Source organism: Rhyacophila brunnea, unplaced genomic scaffold (assembly GCF_057557595.1).
Source record: "Rhyacophila brunnea isolate RB1 unplaced genomic scaffold, BYU_Rbru_1.0 scaffold_20, whole genome shotgun sequence".
NCBI lineage: Eukaryota > Metazoa > Arthropoda > Insecta > Trichoptera > Rhyacophilidae > Rhyacophila > Rhyacophila brunnea.
In genome coordinates, this window is record NW_028232860.1 from 9,347,033 (window position 1) to 9,370,748 (window position 23,716).

The window sequence follows — 23,716 nt, forward strand, 5'->3', positions numbered from 1 at the left end:
TTAAATTAATTTTTACAATTTTGAAAACTTATCTCTAAAGACTTCTTTAATTATCTACATATAAACGTAATATAGTAAACTGACGCTATGTCAATGTATCATAATAAAAAGTATATTTACCTACAACATGTTTAACTAAACTTATAATAATTCTACATACGTAGGTCCTGGTAAAAAAAGTATTACATACCTACCTAATAATATAATATCACTTTTATCAATCAATGTAATTGTTTTATGTTTGGTATCCAATAAAATTATTACATTTTATGGAATATGCTTGCATATTATTTTCTGCAATAATAACATTTTAAAGATGTATTACCAATAATACCAACAATAATATTCTTAAATCTTTTCAATTATTCGTTGAATAAAAAAAATAGTTAATTATAAATTATTAGCAAGTAGTTACATATAAAAAATATTGGAGAAATTTCACGACGTCGGTTAGTAATCAAAGTAATAGTAATATACCTACTTTGATTTAAGAAACAAAAATCGATTGCCAAAGTAGCTTGATTTGGAAGAACGCTGATGAGTAGGTATTAAAATTGACCAATAGTTAAAATTTGTCGCTATTAGTATGTCATGCCGTAGCATATTGGTTAAATGCGACGGATGAGGCGTAAACTCGGGAGATACAGGGTTCGATTTCCCGTAGGGGTGACTTACTTTTTTTCAAAAGAGATTTTTTTCTATTGGTTATAATATACTCTCTCAGAAAGTGTTTTTCAAAATTATATATGTAAAATAATATGTTTTTATGAAAAACTGTAATTGAATCTAATTGTTTTGCAGTGGAAATAAATGGGAAAAATAATACAATAGTTATGTTTTTTGAAAAGTGTTCCGTGTCGCCAAAAGGTTGCAAAGCACTAATCTAAAAATTGTATAAAATTATTTAAGACGGCTACATTGTTAATTTAGTTTGATAAAAATGTTTTAATTTGACTCGCAATATTATGAATTTTAAAATCCTTTTATGTTGACGACGAATAAAAAATATTATATACCACTCAACAATAAATCAGAATAATATATATGACAGTAAATATTAATTGTTCGTTCTTTCAATAAAGCATGTCCTTTTAAGAGGGGTTTAAAAAGTTATAAATGAATTTTTCAACTAAGTATGCTACAATATTATACTGAAGATAGTTTTTTTTATTAGGACAATAAGACCAACAAGTAGGTACAGAATTGGCAAATAATTGAGAACAAAGTGTATTTTTGCTACGAAATAAAATGAATTTTAATAGAGCATTACGGTGAACAAGTCTCTTTGAAATCTCTTAAAAATAAAATTTTCTAGAAGTAAGTATAGAAAAAATGAGCCTCTTGGGATATGAGATGGGTGTCATAGTCACCCTACTTTCACGTGTGAGACGACACGTGCCATCTATGTCACATAGAGATCTGAAGACTCTTCAACATCTCAAAATTATCACCAATGGAATTATTCGTGCCAACTATAAAATTAGGGAAAGATTATTCTTTTTCTATTTTTTCCCACCCTGCACAGGGAACAACTGTCGCGGATAATAATACACTTTCTAATAAGTCTAGATACTATTTTCTTACTAAAAGACTTAATCCATTAGAAATTACTATTCAAAATTTAATACATATTAATCGTTATGTAGGTTACGTTACGTAACGTTTTTTTTTCTACTAAGTTATAATGAATTCAATATAATTGTATAATACAGTGCATATCAATAATATTCTGTTAAATCTCTCTTAAAATAAAACTTATTCTTCGACAATAGCGAATTTTTTAAATCATACATTCATTGTTGACATAAACAAAAGTTAAATCGATAATATTAGTGAAAACTATTGTATAATCAACAATTTGAACATTTGAACTATGCATTTTTGAGGTTTTACTATATTAAAGCATTATACCGTAATCGTTTTTCTCAAATGAGTTACTCAACTTGATACCAATCAGCGAACTATATCTATAAATCGTCTATTAAAGAATAATTATTAACAGCTCCTTCATTTTTAGGCAAAACCAAATGTTTAAGTAAAATACACCACATAATGTAAGGGCAAATAAGGTAGCTTCACTAGCTGCAAATTGCGGATATCGTTCGGTGAATTGAAAGGTGCCCTGGCGGTGGGTAAGACGGAAGAGCTTGGCGAGATTATAAAGCTTTTTAACAGAATTGGAGTTAGAGGCTGATCGGCGGATCCTCTTCCAGATGAGAAGAGGCTACATGACAGCGAGTCGCAGTCAAAGCCTCGGTAAAATCATAAAAAGTGGCTTCGCTGCAGTGAATCTAACGCTTACGTTCTAGTTTATTGCATTATACTCTAACTCGTAATATTTATGTCACCAAGTTTTTCGCACTTATATGCCAGATCGGTCCCAGAACATTAAACTCCAAAAACTATAAGGGACGAAACCAATTTAACATATTTCATTGAAAACAATAATATAGTCTTTGTGATTATTGTTATTATATGATTTTTCACATACTTTAATTTTATGCTATTGATTTTAAACGAAGTTACCTTCATTTTCGTTTTTTGATATTTTCCTTGATTCGTGTTTTATATGCACTTTTTCACTGTAATGTTTATTCATATACTATCAAATTCACTTCAATTTATTGGAAGCTGGAAGTAGAAGCCACCATTTTTTTATATTATTTCTTAATGAACTTTAAACATGGTTTTTTTTTATTAATTTTCAAGAATCTTAGATAATTTTATTTCACAATATTAATATTTCAAAATAATGCTAAATATGCTTGCTTTTTTACTATTATGTCAAAATGGTGGAATATGGAAGTAACCGACTTTGAAACTATTGATAGTTTCATTTAATCGTATGGCGCAAAAGACCTCAGTTTATGCACCACTATTTTGAATGCTTTAGAGACTGATTGGGGCAGAGGTAGGGAGGGGGAACGGTTTAAAAACCGCGAATAATTTCCACTTGGCTTGGGCCAGCGAAGACGACTGTTATCGGAAACTTTCAACAGTTTTAATGTGACTTTGTGCTTCTTTCTTTGCGAAATAACACAATCTTTAGTGGCGGAATGGCTTTTATGTTGGATAATTGCGCATAAGTCCGAAGATTTACGTACTTGGCTCAGAGAGTATTTAAGAAAAGAATAAACAGATAATGTGTTCGTTTTGTTTAATGGTTTAAAATTTTCTTTGTAAACATACATTGTATGCACGTACATTTTAAGAAAATAATGAAGCTAACTTTAATGGCCCGTAGATCAAATGGAGCTTTTATAGTATTTTCAGAGCATAACCTTGGACATTCCTTAAACGTTGTAGACCTAACCGAATTTTTTTAACGGTACATGTTCAAAGACGCGCATTACCATGATCTTACTGCCTTCTTCATGTATCGTTTGTCACGTCTATGGCCGTATGTTGTAGCTTAACCACTGGGAAATGCCAATAGAAATAGCAAAAAGATACTACCTTATTCTTAAGTCAATAATTATTAAAAAAAAAATCATTATTTCGTAGGATGTTTTATCACATTCGAACGGTCAAAGATATAGCTTATAATCAGTATCTTTAGAATTATTTTCAAATGTGTTAATCGTGCCCATTTTTGAGTAATAAAATGTCTAATTCTTGTCAAATTTGGGATCAAAAAGATTATAAAATATATTTTTTTATTGTAAATATGTCACTATATAATGTTAAAATTAATTATACTAATGGTTTTTTAAATGCGTTTCAAAATTAATAAATGTAAAAAATCTTAACACCACTGCACATTGGTGTACTGAAATATGACTATATTCTAAAACATTATAGCGAGAGGTTTAAAATAATACTATTTTATGTAATAAAAATACTTTATGCACTCATCAAATGTTTAAAATAAATATAAAGGATAATAAGGCTTCAAAATTATATAAATAGATAATCTACAACGTTTAAGGAATATCCAGGGTTATGCTCTGAAAATACTATAAAAGCGCCATTTTGACCTACGCTGAGCATGTGGGCCCTTAAGAGCAGTACAAAATAGTACGTATTGAGATGAACTAGTGCAGTGTTTTCCAACCGCAGGTCAGCAATTTTTTTCTGCTGGTCCAAAAATGGTTGTCGCCTGTTTTAAAAAGAAGAAAACTGCCTATTTCTAAGTTACAAATCCATTAAATTATTATCCACATTTATGCAAGAAGACTTTTTCGGACATTTTAGAATTAAAAACGAAATAAAGAAACCGAATTGATGTCGAAATAAAGCTACTCGAAACAACACTGACTGGCGTATGCATATAACAACAAACTGCATTCAAGCTATTTACTGCAAATTTGCATGCATAAACCTAATTCGAATCTGTCGAATAGTAAAGTCACGTCGCTGACGTAATACGTGTCATACCGTGGCTAATGTTACCAACTTTTAAATTTAAATTTCCTGATAAATAATTTAAAATTTTGAAATTGTGAATAGGTGTAAAAATGTGCAAACGGTACCATATAAATCTAATAATTATAAATGAATAATTATTATGAACTTTAAATAAGTTATTTGTTATAAAATCATATTTATTTTATACTTCTTAATGCACAAAATGATAAAGTATACCCAGTAAATATTTCCATAATATGGCAATACAGCTTCGCGGACTCATTGACAATATTACATTCATCTCCATCGATCCACGATCTGTATACATTTTTACAAGCATTTAGCATCATTTAGGATCACCATGAATCCGATTATAGCCAACGGCACGTTTCAAGTCTCCTACTAAATGCTTGTTGTGATGAACTCATTTTAGACGTATATTAAAGTGATACTGACAGCTCGCGCAGATCGCCGCCATTTTAAGTTTGGTGCGCATTCCTGTACGCATCTTCGTGATGTGTGCATTTTTTATAGTTTTCTTATTTGGCCGATAAACCGCTTACTCCGTTAAATGCAGTTCAAAAGTGTATGAATACGGCAGTATTACTACAATTATCAACTATTCTAGCAACAATGAAGCAGAAGTTTTCTAACTTTTTTTAAATTCCAAAAGTAAGTTAAGTAATTTAATAAAATTATAACAAATTGGTTTCTTACTATTTATATCCCTATTCCGACCCCACCTTCTAAGCTTATATATTTCCCGAGAACCGACCGCCACCAGACAAAAAAACGTCAATTACAAATCACTAACCAACAATAACACAAGTTGGTATGTACGCGACTGAATAAGTAACCCAATTATATAATATAAAAAGTGTGCGAGTGAGTGACCCGGGATTCAGGAGTGCTTCAAGAGTCCAGGAAGACTTCATCTTCTCACCAAACTCTAAAAGTTAGTGCTCGGCGTCTCGAATTACCCATAAAACTCAACATCCAAATACTGAGTTCATTAAAAATCTTGCCAGTTTGTAAATTTTACTCACTTGCGGGTACGATGCTGAAGAGACAGGGGTGTCGTTGATGTCCAGCTGCATTAGTTGCCCAGCAAGCTAATGTTCCAAAGTCTCCTGACGATCTTGGAGTATAAACCAAATCACTGACTGTACCCTCACTAGTCACGAGCGTAGCGGGAATCTGTAAAACAATTAATAATATTGAATATTTTTCTATTACATACTGTACATTATAATAATTGATGAACTATTACAAGTGCTTTAATTTTCGACTATATAATATTATTTTAGTACCTATACTAAGTTATTTAGTCAAATAAAAATAGTTTATTCATTCGCTAAGCTACGTTTAACAACAAAATATTTGTGATGTACCTATATAATTAAAAAAAGAACTATCCAGTATTTAATATTTCGAGTAAGTAATTATTTTTAGGTTAGTAGACTGCTGAAACCTACAAATGCAAATTTATTTATTTATAAAAAAAGAGTATTACGGCATTACAGCTATTGGCCAATGCGCCATAATACATAATAATTACAAATATATAAAAAATATCTTAATTACAAATAACAACTAATATAACAAGAAAGTGGAAAAGACAGCATGTGTAAATTTTAAAGAAATATGATAATATATACAATTATAAATTTAACCTATTTAATACGTCCACAAACATTATATAGTTAATAAAAAACAAATAAGCTAATTGCACGATACAAAGCATCATGAAACATAACATCTGTCCTGCGACGAGGTATCTTGAAGACCGTGGAGCTACGAGTGATATTGGTGGGAACATGAAAATTAATATTTGCCAGTATATACGGATTGTAAATGAACCCACGAAGTAGTAAAAAGAAATGCTTTAAAATAACAATCACTCTTCGGGTAGACAGGGATTGCGTTGATAGCATACCCAGAAGAAAACGAGTCGGGAAATTCATTTTATTGGATGGATAGGATACATAGCTCAAAGATGAGAAAATCGTTTTATAGTATTGTAGTCATCCAATTGTACTCAATTTATGAAGAAATCTAAGAGGTAGGGCTATTACGGTAGTATAGATGTTATAAAATATTATTGTTGAGTACCTGTGTTGTACTAACACTAGTACGAGTTCATCACAAATATTAGAGTTGTGAGCAGACACGTAAAAACACTCTCCCTTGCTCTGCAGGATGTCTACAGTATATGTGATGCAGGTATGATAATATGACATTAGGTGCTCGATATTGCGCTGGATCATGTCGAGGGTATACTGACAGAAAGCGTTAACTCATTAAAATAAGTTCTGAGATAATCGCAAAAAGGACTTTCATTTTTTTTCAAAGCGTTCTCCCACGTAGATTTTTTTATGATATAAAAACATGTTGTCTACATTATAAAGACTAACCTTAATGGCAAACACAATATACGACATGTTACAAGTCCTGTATTTTGTCTACGCAGAACGCATTAGGTCATTATCATGCTTTCTACCAGAATAAAAAAATAACAATATGATTTAATAATGTTTATATTTTCTCACCATTATATCCTATGCCTTTGTGCGTTTTACCAGGACGTAGAGCGTAAAACTGTATACATTTTGGCATTTAAAACAGAAAAACAGCAAAAACTGAAATAATGCGCTCTGTCAGTATACCCTCGATGTGAAGTAACGCAACATTGTGCATGCCTTCTTGACCATGATAGAGTGAGATAATTATAGGAAAAACAGTTTCTTCTAGCATTGCAGCCAAGACAAAATCACTGTGCAATGGTATAGTGCCATTTGAAAGTCACGGTACCAACACCTAAACGAGTATATTATACTCACAGGTAAAACATCTCTAGTCCTGTTGTAAGTCCATGAAAATTTGACAGGTCCGGCTTCAGGTGGTGAGTCGATCTCGCAACGTAGTGATAGTGGAGAGTGACGAATTGCCGCAGTTTCTTTGGGTGTCATGTCTCCCAAACAGACTGGCACATCTGAAAAAAAATATTTATTTTATACAAAGTCTAAAAATTGTATAATATATTATAATATGTTAATATATTTTATAGTAATTTCATTCATCAGATATTGCTTCCAGTCAATTCAAATAAAATAACTGAACTATATTAATACATATTTAGTGAAAAATTTGGTCCATGTAACAGTATGTTTTGGTTATTCGATTTTTATTGCAAGAACAATAATTATCAAGTCTCAAGCAATTCACTAAGAAATATGTTTTTGTGACGAATATGAAAATAAAAATCCGGTATAAAACTATGTAAAGAACAACTGTGTTTTAAAAAAAAAGTTTAAGTTATGTTTATATCAAGACAAGTCAAGGGTTGGACAATGCAAGAACGAGTTACAGGGATTTTACCGATAATAAACTATTTTTATTCAACAAATAACATTCGCGAATTTGGAGAGATCCTGGCATTGTAATTATTAAGGTAAATAATAGGTACCTACTAACTTAACACAAATTATAAAGCGCTTCAGAGAGGTGTATAAAACTACTAGTTAATTTCGTCGCAATAAGTAGGATGCATGTAGCTTAATTAATTATCATATTGTATCGAATTCAGTGGGCGCAGATTAAAACCCTGCTAAGCGTCATATTTTCTTAAAAAATATTTTTCTAGTGGTTATACATTTCTCGACTATCTTCAAGTATTTCCGAATTATTTACATATTATGCACTACCGATAATTTATGGTTGACACTCTTTATTGACATATATTTTTTTATAACACTACAACAGGCCAAAAGGCCCAATGACAGTAGTGTCGTGAAATAGTAGCATGGCCCCCACATCCTGAAGAGGGCCCCCAGGCCACGATATTTGGCGGCCCCCCCAACCTAATGCTAAGGTTGAGGGCAGTGTAATGTTCAACAACAGGAACTCCAGGGTTTCTTGTAAAATAAAGGGTATTGCGTGTACTTTTCTAAAAATTTGGCATTTTTAAATAAAGCTCATTAAATTGTCGGCACTCGGTATCATATTATGAAACACTGCTCGCGACCCCCTTTTGTGATAGCTAAGTAACATGCGACCCTTCGCCATATCGGATAGTCATTTTATTAGTCAAATAACACACTAAAAATAATTATAAAATAAAATCTCACTCGTGAAATAGCGACATTTTTGTACTATTAGAGCGAATTTGAAATATATGTTTATCTCACTTAAGTGGTTGACCCGCCACGCCGGGCCCCTTCTCAGTCCGGGCCCCTAGGCTAGAACCCTGTCAGCCCCCCCTTGTGGAGGCCATGAACAGTAGTGTATTCAGTAATAGAAGTGAAACAATCACAAACAAACACCCAGGCATTCAGAAAATCACACAAATATATTGAGACCTCATCGGGATCCATCCCGGAACTCTCGGATGAAAGTTCAGCGTCTTACGCACTGCACCACAAGATTATAAATGTATTCCAAAAGAATAACAGTTAAAGGCGATTTTCGTAGATAGAATATTCAACTCAATTTTAATGAAAACGGAGGTTTACTTAGATATTTAAGTGTTCGTTAAATTATATTGTAAAACAATAAGAATATAACAGAGGCATCACTATTTTTGTAGGTAAAATGTTATAATTACAATATAAAAAGAACTTTTTATATACAACGTTTTTAAATTTTCTGTTGAATCATAGCTTGACTAGCTTAAACGATCAAAAAAAATTGTATTTGATAGAAATAATACTGAAATGTCATTTTGACACTCATATTGATTTCCATAGTAACGCACGTATATATTAATAATTTAGTTGTTAGGGCCCTAGCAACCAATAATAGTGGATTTGATTACGGATTTCTTCCGAAATAACTTTTCATACAAAACAGAATTAACTGAAAATGAATTTAATTCTACTTAAAAATGGCTAAAAGTATTGGCATCGTGTTCTGATATATTCTAAAAGTTAGTTAAAAATCGATTGCAAGATTTCTACTGGACAAACAACCACCGGACCAATAATATTACAACCTAATAAAAACGTTTTGAAAATGAAAATAAAGTGATAGTACTATACATTTTGTATTAAAATTTTACGATAACTCTAATTTCATCTAAAATTAAATTGCGTCTGGCAAGAAACCGTGTCTTGCGACAAAGGTTTGTCTGGGCTTCGCTTAAATTTACTGACACAGCTTGAAGGGGTTGCGGGCCATAGTCATTTCTCATATTAGCCTTATCTCGCGGTGCCCATAGTATGCGCTCCACTGCTAACTACTACTATCTAACTCCCAACTGCGAATGTGAGACTTAGTTACAATAATTTCATCTGAAAGTCAACTTTTATTCCCGACACTTATATTGTCTTGCAACCATTAATTAATAAATATTTTACTTAATTTTAAAATATCTCAAAAACATACCTAATATAATGTTTGAGGCTTTCACGGTTGTTTTTTATCGTAGTATATTCTTGGGTTTCCACCGTGTCTCCTTCTTCCTTCTTTACTCGACGTTTCGGGCTCGTTGCAGAGGCCATTATCAAGAGATGATATGTTTTATGATGAAAATGTAGTGTAGGTATGTGAATGTAAACGTTGCTCTAATAATGTTATAAGGAATCCGATTAGCTAAGAGCAAACGTTGCTCAGAGTAATCTGTCAATCGTTACGACCAGGGATATCGACTCTAATAATAGATTTTGCTGATAAGGCCGGAAGCCATGACATTTTCAACCGTAATCCATCATCCCTATTAATATTTTCAGGGTTTCTATGGATTTCAATGGCCTTCTTTACCAATCGTGCAAAATATCCTTTATTCCGACCCAATATCTTGGTTTCAAAGTCAAATTTGTATCTTGTATCCATCGAGTGCTCGTAAAATCATAAAACATGCTCATAGAACATATCATCTCTTGATAATGACCTCTGCAACGAGCCCGAAACGTCGAGTAAAGAAGAAAGAAGGAGACACGGTGGAAATCCAAGAATATACTACGATAACATACCTAATATTACAAAAAATCTTTTTAAAATAGTGCGCCGGCCACAAGACGAACATGTTTTCAACTTTATCAATTGACGCATCTGCTTACTACTTAATTACAACAAAATTAATTAACCAGTAATCATGCAATTGTAGCACTAGGTACACAAATTTCGCTAATATTAGCGACTCACATTAATTGTGATTTTAATCAAATTCAATGACGAGGAGTGGAGGTAGGCTGTTAATATTCGACATACATGAATAGTGCACACTAAACGTTATCAGTTATAATTATTTGTTTTCACTGGACTGCGAATACAATAAAATTAATTTACAGATTATACTGGTTAGTCTTAAAATTCAATTAAACCCTGCCTAAATCAAACCGTAATATTTAGGTATGCAATCTGTCAAAAACAGTGCACACTATTTTAGGCGTGCTTATTTGTTTTCGTTGAATTAAGAATACATATTACAGATGGTGTTTGTTAGTTTTTTTTTTAATTCAGTAAGCCTTGCCTAAACCAAACCATAATCGTTAAAAATAATGTTTTATCTATAAAATATTCAAAATATTGTATGGTTTAATGGCATAATTTTATATATTTCATAGATGAACGAAAATTTATGGACTTTTTAATCTCTTCTACGGTTTAGATTAGACGGTGTTTAGTTGAATTTAAAAAAAACTAACAATCACTATCTACACATTGTAATCTTAGTTCAATGAAAACAAATACGTTTGACTGAAAATGTTGAGTGTGCACCATTATTATATCGGATATTAATAACCTACACCCATCCTTAGCCATTGCAATAATTATATGCCATACTTTGTCTACTTATCAATATTTCTTATTATTTGTACATGCAATGCTAATTATTTAATAAATTATTGTTTTTATTCAATGAATAATTCACAAGATTTGAGAAAGTAACATTTTTCATTGAACATACATAATTTCTTTTTTTAATGAAAACATCGAAACATAGTACCTAAGTATAATATAACTTGGATCGGCCGTGTTAATATTTTGTTAAAATTATTATAAATATTACGTTAATAATGCTGCACATTCTACATAAATCTAACAATTGAAATAAATCAAAGGGAAAGAAAAAATATATTTAAGCAAGAGAATTCACTTCTTTGATTCAATAATATTAAAGTATAAAACCTATTAGTCACCTTTAGTACCCACACAAGTCAAATTCATACTTCTAAAAAGCGAACAGTCCAAATTGCCTCCGTAAAAAAACACGAATATTACACCCTCGGCTCGCTAGGTAGTCACACTCACGCACCCTGGGCAGAAAATTTAACATCTAAACCTCCCGGTCTTAACATCACTAGACCCCCCTTAAGAATAAACTTCGAAAGCGTTTCGGATTGCTCTAGACAGCTGAAAAATTATGACTTCTTTTTGGTTAACTTTGAAAAATTCGTATTGTTTCGCGCAAAAAAAGTGAGCCTTCGTAATTGTGAAGTCGGCCGGAAAATTTTAGCAGGGGGCGCGTTTTTCTTCGCGCCCCCGTATCAAATATACATAATATAGACTGCGCGAGGCTATTAACAAGAGGAAAACTTGGAAATTTTCACGCGGAAAATGTGCGCTAATTGTTATGTTCGACTGTGTTACAAGGATTTTAAAAAAATACCGTATTTACGCTTCTAAAGACTTACTAGTAGCTACACAGCGTATTGTGTTTGTTTTTTCAACAGTTTTTTTCTGTGATATAAAAAATACATCAAAGCAAAATAATTTTTACTCTTGCTATAATTTTACATAAATCATACCATGTTATATTTTAAAAAGCAAAAAATATTCTTTAAATTTATCTACAATAAATAATTTTATAAATATATAAACAATAAAAATATGGAATGCTTAAAATATATTAATAATAATTAATCAAAACATTCAGGTTAACATATTTTAGAATTCTAAAGGAACGTCCGCCCTTTATGATATGTACAAATTACTCTCTGCTGCTAAAATATAATTTGGTAGACTGACCTTTATAAACAAAATAAATATCAGGGTAAGCACAATATCTTATCATAAAATACAAACAACTATTGATAAAACTCCCCTACGCCCAATACTACCGTGGTGCAGTGCGCAAGGCGCTGGCCTTCCGTCACGGAGTTCTGGGTTCGATTCCCAGTGAGGTCAAAATATATTTACCTAATCTAATATGTAAATTCCTAAAGCCTGGGTGTTTTACCACTATTATTGGGCTTCACGGCCTGTTGTGGTGTTTAATAAAGAAACAAATAAAAAATGAAATAATAATATTATGGATGATAATTTTATTCGCAGATTTCACCCCCACGACGTACAAAAATGCATGTTGTTATTTTCGAGTTGTCTGTAATGCAGTTCAAGGAGCCATTGGGTTGAACAAACGGGTAACTTTTATTCATCGTAATAAAATGAACATTACATTAGATAGTATTTATAATTTTTATTTCATTCGGTAAACATGATAAGGTTGAATATTTTTCAGTAGAAAGTGGTGGAAAACTAATTAATATTTCATACTTAATATATTGGACGCTAAAGACGCACCTAGCGATAAGACGATTAGGTGGTCAATTGATATAATTAACATGCTATTTAAATTTGGTGATTAAAAAGTAATTATCTAGTCAGCAGTCAATGTGTAAACATTCTGGAATCTTTCCAATAGATTCAACATTTACTTTATAATAATTTATAAAATATGTGACGAATGTCAGGGAGGTAATAAAAACATTTTTAAAAATCCAACAAAATCAAGTGTTACTTATTATTGTTTTGTACTCACATAATATTTTAAGCGCCAAAACTTGACTCCTAGTGCTTCCTTCGGAGTTGGCTGCCTTGCAAGAATAATTTCCGGTGTCCTCTCTAGTCAAGTTTCTGATTCGCATCGTCCTTCCTAAGACGACTAGACCTTCTCCAGGATTATGAAAGAGCTGCTCACCCTGAAATGAATAAAAAAATAACTAATCAGTACCTATGGTTTATCTCTCTGTATTTTTCTGGAATTGTATGGTTACCCAAAGATTTAAATAAAAATATGTAAACGTTAGTTTTATGATCTAATAGTGATATTTACTGCCAGTATTAAGCCATGTACACACACATCAAATTCAATATGTGTGATTATTTATTTTTATTAAAGTATTCCATCAAATTTTTAAATTAAATAATCACACATCATGTTTTTTTAGTAAATCTTCTCTCAAATATTAAATTTTCTCAGAATCTTACACGTGTGGGTTGAATCTTGTTTGCAGAAATACGTCCAAATTTGATAATATCATTAAGTATATTATTAGGTATAATCACCATAATAATATGTTAAAATATAGTTTTAATGGGTTCTATTGCTGATAACAACTGTATTTTTATCATTTTTTTCTACGCATAAGTTGAGCCAAATTTTAATTTATTTTTATTTTTGTACACTATGCAAGCAAATTACATCCGATGACACTTTAGTACAACAGTAGTATTAAAAAATACTTGTTTATCGACAGAGCTAAAACAATGTGTGCTTTTATATTATAAAAGCATTATTTTATTTCATTTTTAACCGGATGGCTGCCAATGACGTCTTAAGACGCAAACTTTTCCGTGAACACCGCTCATACAAAAATGACGTCTTTGGACGTCCCGCTTTAAACGGGAAACGGGTGGTAAATCGGGGGATAAACCAATTATTTTAAACATACAAATATGTTGAACACAGAACAACAAATATTGGGAATGTCGTCACATACTGAGAATTGAAACATAATTCGTTTTTACCACTTGAAGCGTAAATTGATTTTAGGTTTGCATTAAAATTTGCGGCCTGCAAGGTACCGCCATACATACACCTACCGGCAGTAAACAGGTTAAGATAATGAGCCGTTAGGAACCTCTAAATTCTTAATTGGCAAAATTTTAATTAATATTTTTTTCCATCTGATTTGATTGATTTTTACTTTGCATAATATATTTAATATTGCTGAATACTAATTAGAAGTTAAACGTGATATTTAAAAGTTGTAAGCTTATAAATACTAAGATGTTGCCTATTCACTGTGCTTAAGTTCGTGCTTTAATATAGTGCACAATAGTGCACAACTTGAATTTTCCGAGCTTTCCCGTCTCACTAAACTTAGTACGCTTTGAGAAAATCACCTAGATGTATTGAAAACTTACTGGAAATTACTCACATACCTCTTGTTAAAGAATACAGTACCTTCGATTTTAGACTATGTTGCTATTGCTTCAATGCGTATATTAATTACTTTATGCAAATTTCTTCTTTAAAAAAAATAATTCTCGATAATTACCGTCTGATTTAATTGATTTTCATTTTGGACATGTATTTTATGATGCTGAATATTATTTTGAAATTAAACATGGTATTTTGTAATTCTAAGGCAAAAAAAACACATTTTTTTTAAATTTCGCTAAACATCATGTTTTTATAAAGTAAAATAACACAATTCGATGGGCATGCCACACAACTGAGAATCACATAGATCCAATATGACCTCACCAGGAATCGTTCTCGGATATGTTGGGTGATAAATCAGTACTTTAAACATTGTACTACATAGACCTCCATTTTGTTACCAAGCCCAGTGTGTACATGACTTAATGCAAATTTCATACGTCCTCACAAAATAGTACTGAAAGTACAGTAACGGTAGACCCTATTTTATGAATCAATAAAAAAATCTTCCAGTTCTCAGTCCACGGAAACGGAATGTATAACTAACTATCTTATATGATCGGTTAAACATAGATATTGCCTTCTGTAAACTCTCTCACGTTGATCAATAATATATTTTTCTGTTTTAATATTAATCTTCTTATTTACGTTGAAAATCATAATAAATTATGATGTAAATGTATGTACATATTACTTACTCTTACTTATCCAAAGTTAATAAAGTTCTTTGAGTATTTATTATTGTAAACTAAAATACAGTAGAACTATTTCGAAAGTATTTTTATTAATCAATGAGTAATTAGTATCTTATCTCTCTTAGTACAATTGCCCGAGGGACTTAAAATAATATATAAAGATTTCCAATAATTGCCGAACAGTTAATTTTACGAAGAAATTGACTAAACAATAATTACATACTGAAAAATATTTTTGATCGTAAGAACATTCTGATAATATTGTTAATTCGTAGATATGTAAGTTTTCTTCGAAACGATTTCAAAATTTAACGTAGGTACTATTTTTGAATTCAACGAATTTAAGAATGTGACATTCTTTTATTAAACATACATAATTTACAATTACGTAAAAGAATACGAAAAAAAAGTATGCAAAATAATGTTACATTCTTGAATCTTGTGAATTATTTGATGAATAAAAAAATAGTTTTTTAAATTATTAGCAAATGCAAGTACGTTGTAACAAAATTTTGGAGTGATCGTGACACCGATTAAGTTAATTAAGGCAACTGAATATTTTGATTTAAAATATAAAAGCCGATTGCCAATAAGTAACGCAATTTAGACAGCGTTTCAGAGAATATTGTTACAAAAAACATTACTTAATTTCGTAGCAATTAGATAGGACACGTATAGCTTAGTAGTCATGACCATGGCCCCACAAAGGGGGAGCTGACCAGGCTCTAGCCTTGGGGCCCGGCGTGGCGAGTCGACCAAATAAGTGAGATAAACACACATCACGAATTTGCTCTAATAGTAAAAAAATGTCTAAGTCACTATTATCCTTTAGTAAAGGTTATATTTTATATATAGATAACTCCATAGGTAATTCAAGTATACAGATACACTAAATACCTATCTTGATACCGTGAACGCGATTTGGAAAACGTTACTGTAGAGCGTCGCACTGCCTTTAACTTTGGTGATAGGTAGGGGGGGGGCGACAAAGAGCCTAGCATTGGGGCCGCTTTGGGATGTGGGGACCATGGTCATGACACATGGGCGCGAATCCCGGAGGAGTATCGTATGTTTTCTAGTGGTTATAATATAATATTTCTCTGAAATGTTTTCAAAATATATAAATAATAGTTTTGATTCTGCGTGGTCCGCAAGTGTAAACTTAATCTAAAACTTTTAAGTACCTAATTCGGCAATCATGACTTTAAAAGGGTAAATTGTTAGTTTCCAGACGGTACGAGGGCCGTATTTGACCCGAAAGCCGTAGATTACCTACCGAAAATTATTTAAAGATTTACAAAAATAATGAAAGTATATCCTAGTTTTTCAACTTATAAAAAAAATTGTCTGTCTTGCATAATTTAAATTTTGTCACATTGTAAGTTTAACAACTGAACGATGACAAGGATAATACATACTGCCAGCAAACTAACGATTGTTCGTTCCCTTATTTTGGCCATAGATTTAAAGCTAACGAGCAGAGAGTTGGACACTTGTCACAAAGGTGACTTTACCTGCCACCCTCTTACCGTGGAGCCTCCTCGAATCATCGCCTCACCTACTACCCCATAGAAACGATATTGTTATCGATACTCGAGTGTTTGCGTTTGTCAACTGCTTTATCAAGCTACCGATAAAACAACAAAAACTCTTCCAAAGAATCTAAGAGAATAAGGTCACGTGTTTTGCGATATAAACTGAACAACTTTTTTTATTTCAAGATGTTTTTATTTTTTATTATTTAGATATTTATGAATCGAATTATGTCAGCATATTTTTATCCAAAATGAATACAATCAAATCAACTAAGGATTATAATTTAATTAAAATTCCAATAAATTTATGTTTTTTTCCATTTGCCTGACTTGTCAGAAATTTATTTTCCATTGATGAGCTTACATTGTGCCTAATGATGCCAAAATATGAAACCTGCGTCGTGAAAATTACTTAAATTCAAAAATACTAAACTTAAATGAATTAGAATATTATTTCCATGTCGCATACTATGAGTACCTCTATTTTCCTCTTTTAAGATTTTGTACCATTAAAATTAGTAGACAATGTGTCTTTTTCTTGCTGTACTCTAATATTATGTTTATGTTGCATTTCTATAGACATATTTTGTTCTTCGATTTAAATATTATAATAATAATGATTTCATCCGAGGAGGTACATAAAACACTATTGAGGTTTTATTAAGGGGGATCCTTATACCAACAGAGGCACCTAGCGGAAAAATATGAAGCTATATAAATAAAAAGGATTTCAAGTTATACACATTTATATTTTTAAAAAAATCGATATTTTTTTAAATAAATAAAAACCATATTAAAACGATGAATTAGTCAAAAATCTAAATGTTTAAAATTGTAAACTTAATAAACTATATTTTAATAATAAATATGACCATAAAATATAATTTAATAATAAGATGGGACCCTGCAACAAATTCACATTTTATCACATTTTTTACAATAATTGTAACTTTGTCTTTGTCTTAAAAAAAATCTTTTTAATGTTTTCAGATATATGTTTATTAATTAATACAGTTGAAATTGTAAATTATCAAAAACAATGTCTAAATTGCAAGATTTGTATTTTTTCGCTAGGTACCTCTGCTGGCATGCCTCTCCCTTTTAATGACTTTGGCACAAATTATTATACTCTTAATGTTAATTTAAAAAAAATCCCGCGAAGTTTACAAGACTAACATATTGTGTAGCACATTTTTATAAACAATAGCCATATGGCCACTTAAAGACAGTTTACTGTCAAACGTAATACCAAGATCCGTTAGAGATGGTATTCGCAAAAGAACTCTGCCGTGCGATAAATATTGGAAAAATAACAGTCGCGAGGAAAGGTGTTCAGCATCTATTCGTTTTTCACAGGTCACCAATTCTATAGATATGTTAAAAAAAACCTATTAGAGAGAGATAATGAAATAAAATGTACTATGCCAATATTAATAAGAAAACGGTCCGCCACATTTCATACGTTAAATTCCCTGTAAAAATGTGTCGTTGAATACGCTTTGTGATGCTGCTAAGAAACTTCAAGGCTATCGTTATCGCCTCTTTAATGAGGCACAGCGAGACTTCCAGGCATAATAATTGTCATCTTTTTCCTCCTTCTTCAAATGAAACCCAAAGAATACAGCAGGTGACGATTGTATCGTTGAAAGCGCTGTTGACATTCAAAATATTTGTGGCAAATTTCCGTTCAGGTTTTTATTGAAATTCGATTATATAATAATTATTGTTTGACAAACTTTATCTAAGTAATTATTTTTTTTTTAAATAATTGAATATTTATTTTTTTTTAAATATTGTTTCTATACTAAAGAATCTAACGTTCTTAAACCCTTGTGTATGTATATTAAGTATTAAACAAAAAAAACAATAAGTTCATTATTCATGGGTAGAAAAAAGTCAGTAATAAATTAGTAATTATATCTACCTTAATTGATCACACAGCAGATTGCCTCATGATTAGTGTACTTTGAAATCCTCAGTTAAAACGTCCTTATTAGAAATAATTCGCACGAATCATAGACTAATCGATAGCTTAGAGGCGAAATCACTCACCCAGAAAGTGAAAGACGTGAATTCTAGTCCCACTCGGTTTAACTTTTTTTCTAATATGTATGTATGTTTTGAGGTTGAAGTCACTAGTGAAACTATTCCATAACATATATATATTCTACTGTTGTGCCTAATAATTACGGAAATATAAAGCTTTATTCATCGCACATGCATCGCGTTGTGTCGCATAATTAAATTATATTTTTTCGAATCAAAGAAAACTTAAAATAAACGTATACGTATCCACTGTATTATACACGGTGAAATTCAAAATTCCCCACGTTTCCGCTTCCACAAGGTCCGGCACCTGGGGATTCCCGTAACCGACAGACTTTACTCTACTCCCGCCAAAACTGTACAGGGCAAAGAGAATAACTCAAAGTGCGGCTCGGGTGGGCGCTTTATTGAATTCACACTATCTTAGGAGCGGCCGACGGTGCAAGAAAACAGAGGGCTTGTTATGTTATGTTATTACTTAGTTTACGAGAATGGCACTTTGATCACGTATAAAATATTCATTAATTTAACTAACGACTTGCCTTCATTATTAGCATTCCTAGTACAATACGGATTGATAGCATTATAATGTACCTACCATTATGTCTTAAGCGTATGGTGTTCAACCAATGCGTGCTACCCATGCTCACGTATGGCTACGAGACGTGGACCCTCAACACAAAAGATGTCCAAAGACTGAGAGTTGCACAGCGATGCATGTAAAGGTGTATGTTGGGCATCACGTGAAAGGATCGTAAGAAAAACGAATGGGTTAGGAAGCAGACAGGAGTACGCGATGTAATAGACGTTGCCAAACAGCTGAAATGGAGATGGGCAGTGGTACCCAAGTGGCTCGAAACGGCCACAGGGTCGCCCTAAAAGCCGCTGGATTGACGAACTGGTAAAGTTCGGCGGAAGTACGTGGCAGCAAACGACACTGGACCGAGAGAGTTGGAAAAAGCTTGGGGAGGCCTTCATCCAGCAGTGGATTGGCCCCGGCTGATGATGATAATGTACTTACTGGTACACACTACCTACTGTACTTTGAATATTACGTAGTAGAACATTATAAATATAATTCAAGAGTTAAGAAATGACACCTAGAAAATGAAATTTGTTCAAAATACGTTTTAGCATTATTAAACATATTCGTAGTATCGACATCTACGAGCGAAAGCTGAAAATTCTTAAAAGAAACATTTAGCTCCTAAAAATGTTTTGAAGTGATATTTCGTATCTACTATGAAACTAATGATAACTCGTAAATGCATCATTTTATTTGCCGCCAGCCACCAGTCAAATGCATTTAAGTAATCCTCATACTACAATATAATATTATACTACATACATTAACTATAGACAAAACACAAAACATTTTGATATCAAATATTAAGTTTTTTTTCTTTCTCCTGTAAAGTTGTTATCTTGAAGATGTATCATTTTTTAAGGCGCGAATTATATAACATAATATTAAAATATTAATTATAAAATGGTCATTGAAGGAATGGACTATCAGAATATTACCTAATATAATATAACCCACCATCTACTTCCATTGATATGATTTAAACAAAAAACACATATTTTGATTAGTACTAAGAAATTTAATCAATATGTATCCCAACGACACTATTATTTACCTTAAATATTATCACCTAAGTGTCTTAAGTCAATTCATTTTCAAAATTTGTCAATAATGTTATATTTTAAATTTAAATCAAGTTTGCTTGAATTGCATTCGGTCTAACTTTTTTTCTTTCTGATACTTTACTTATTATTAATTAAGAATTCTATATTTGACAAAATTATTATATATTAATCCATTAAGAACAGATTTAATAGAATAAAAAAGTGGACCAGCAACCGGGTAATTTTTATAGGAGTTTAATAAAACTGCTGCAACTCTTTTATAATATTAAGTTTAATTTAAACTTTTAAAAACAAATCTTTTGTAGGCATTGAAACACTTCAATTAATCATTGTTTTAATAAATATATAGGTATTTTTTTAAGGTTTTAGGAAATGTTTTAAAATAATAAATATAATATTTTTAAGCGGCCATCAAATTGGCGCCTATTGTCTCAAAATGGGTTAAATACAATATGAATGTTCTATATACCATCGACTCATAAACAATCATACTATTATTATAATGGTGTACATAAAAGGAAATTAATTGTTTTAAATTAATACTATTTTCCAGTAAGTATATTTATTATCCTCAAATAGTCACAAGGTGAGGGAGAGAGATTGTTTTGTCTCATTCTACAAGTTTTATACTTAAGCATAATACTAGTGCCTGTGATGTCAAAGTAAACTATTCGCTTCTTACAACTATTGGTTTATATCAATCACTAATAGGTAGAAGCCATTTTCCGGTCAATAATAAACACCCCTAACATATCATACTGTATTTAATACATTAAGTAACAAGACAATGGCAGTCTCTAAGGATATGGAATATGTCAATCCTTAACGCCGGGATAAGGATTATTTGGGTAAAGTCCTAGAGTCACCGGTGTCTCTCGTGGTTTTCGCGGTTACACCCCAAGCAAGATGCTTTGTCAATCTACATACATGTATTATAATATACATACGTTGGTTATTACCCAGTCCCAGACATATACCTATGCTAACCTACGTGTATAAAAGTAAATTTTAATAAAGCGCACCCAAACGACAAACGGATGAAACCAAATAATATGATTCTTTTGATAGCCATTATTTTTTTTCGTGGTAAGTAGCTACTTTACCACGTTTTTATTAGCTCGTATTATTGTTTGTCTCGTACAGATATTTTTTTGTTTGTCTGAGATTTTTAACTAATTTCCCGACTAGCTAGACATTTGAAACTTTTAGAATATATCAGAACACGACGACAATGCATTCTTTTAATACTTTTGGCTATCTTTAAGCAGAATTGAATTCATTTTCCGTTAATTCTGTTTTGTATGTTTCGGAAAAAATTCGTTAAAAGTAATATTTACTACTCACTAAATTATTGGTTGCTAAGTGGGTCCTTGCAACTAAATTATTAATATATACCTACGTGCGTTACTATGGAAATCAATATTTCAATTTCAATTCAATTTCAATTTATTTATTTTTAACATATTGTGGACATTACAAATTATAAGTTTAAGACGTTCACAACATGCCATTTAGAAACAAAAAAATATAAAACAGTATTACATAAAAAAAGAGATATATCAGTATAGAGATAGATAGTATGTTATTAAACAGTAGAAATATGTACATACAAAAACTATAAATAATATAGTTACAAGGAAGTACACCGGATGAGTTAAGCAGACCCTATTTTAAGAATTTATATAACAACGTCCACCTATATTCATCCTCATGTAGGTGGAATATATCAACACCCGAAGCAATTTCGTTAAACATAGTTATCGCCCTCCCAATTGTGATATGAATATGAAATATGAATGTGAAAATGAATATTGAATTCTATAATATTTATTCAGTATTTCTATCAAGTACAATAAAAAGTTTTTATTAATATGTACATAGATTTGTCAAGTTTATATGATTCAACAGAAAATTTAAAAACGTGGTATATAAAAAGTTATTTTTATCATGTAATTATTTATTTTCTTTGAGTTACAAAATGCTTTTTGAAAAACAGTGTCAGAATAAATATTATGTTGGTCGAAATAGCGAATAAATGAATACGGTCATCCTACATTTTTTTGTTAAATATAAAATAATTCATTTTCCAAAAAATTAACCCTGAAATGCGCACGGGGTTCTAAAGCACCCTATGCAAGGCACTTTGTCAGTCTACATAAACGAGACGTTGAAGTCTGATGTCCTGGTCTGTGCTGAGGATCTCCCATGAGGCCACAAAACCCGATGATAAATCTTCAAGGTGCACAGCTCTCTCAAAGTCAGTTATCTCCATAAACTTGTATTCCCCAATAAGCGATGACTTGCGACATCGTCCATGTAAAATACGAAAATGTCCAAAAAATTGACTTATTCGATTAAAATATAATTTGTCTACCTATATATACAGCAGTTCAATATATTATGTGCGCGTTTCTCTACACGTACCTCACCTCACACCACCTCACATCTGCTACTTGACCACTTTATACACTCGTGATGAATTGTTTCAAATAATTCGCTATTCAACAACGGTTGCATATAATATGTGCACGCTTTATACCCGCACCTCACCTCACCACTTCACCGTTATACTTAGTATTATGTTTGATTATTTTTATTTTGTAACTTCGGAGTTTATTTTTTAGATTTAAAGATTAAAAATTACTAAATTGGTAATAGTAATTTTTGTGTTATAACGGATCAAACAAAAAAAAAATTAATTATTAATATTATCAAAACACTAATCGAAATGCAAATATTTCGATATGTATGATAGATAACAGTTTCAGATTTATTATTAGTTTAGATTACATAGAACGCCTATGATATGCGAGCGGCTTACGCGTTTTTAATCTCATAGGTCCCAGGTTCGAATCCAGGGTCTGATAAATATACATATTATTTTTCATTTTATGTTCGGAGGCAGATATGGCTAATATCCATTTCTCGTAAAAAAAAAATCTGTTCATACAAACCTCCACTCTGTGGAAGTTCATAATAATTATGATCTTTTCAGGATTCTAGGACTAGAATTCTTAACAAATAATTATCGAATAATAAAATTTACAGTGAATCTAACTAACTTTTCAAATAATACATAGGTACCTAATGTAATTTAAAAAAAACAATTTATACATAATATGTTTTTATGTGTACCTAAATCTAATAATATAATCTCCTCATAAGCACTTACATGGGCACTGTAAACATAGACTACCTGTGTTGTTGTTTAATAAATAATTTCTGTTTTCTAGAATGAAAACCTACACAAGTTATTGTATGATACATTAAACTCC

General features: G+C 31.4%; 1 protein-coding gene across 1 annotated transcript in view; it reads right to left on the bottom strand.

Moving 5' to 3' along the window:
- LOC147071150 (cell adhesion molecule DSCAM-like) overlaps nt 1-23,716 on the bottom strand; it is a 524,338-nt gene that overhangs the window by 55,918 nt on the left and 444,704 nt on the right. Inside the window, exons 10-12 of the mRNA XM_085948380.1 lie at nt 13,109-13,268; nt 7,188-7,339; nt 5,394-5,544 (exon numbers count right to left, since the gene is read on the bottom strand). Of these exons, the coding sequence (XP_085804506.1) occupies nt 5,394-5,544; nt 7,188-7,339; nt 13,109-13,268 (463 nt within the window). The remainder of the gene's footprint in view (nt 1-5,393; nt 5,545-7,187; nt 7,340-13,108; nt 13,269-23,716) is intronic.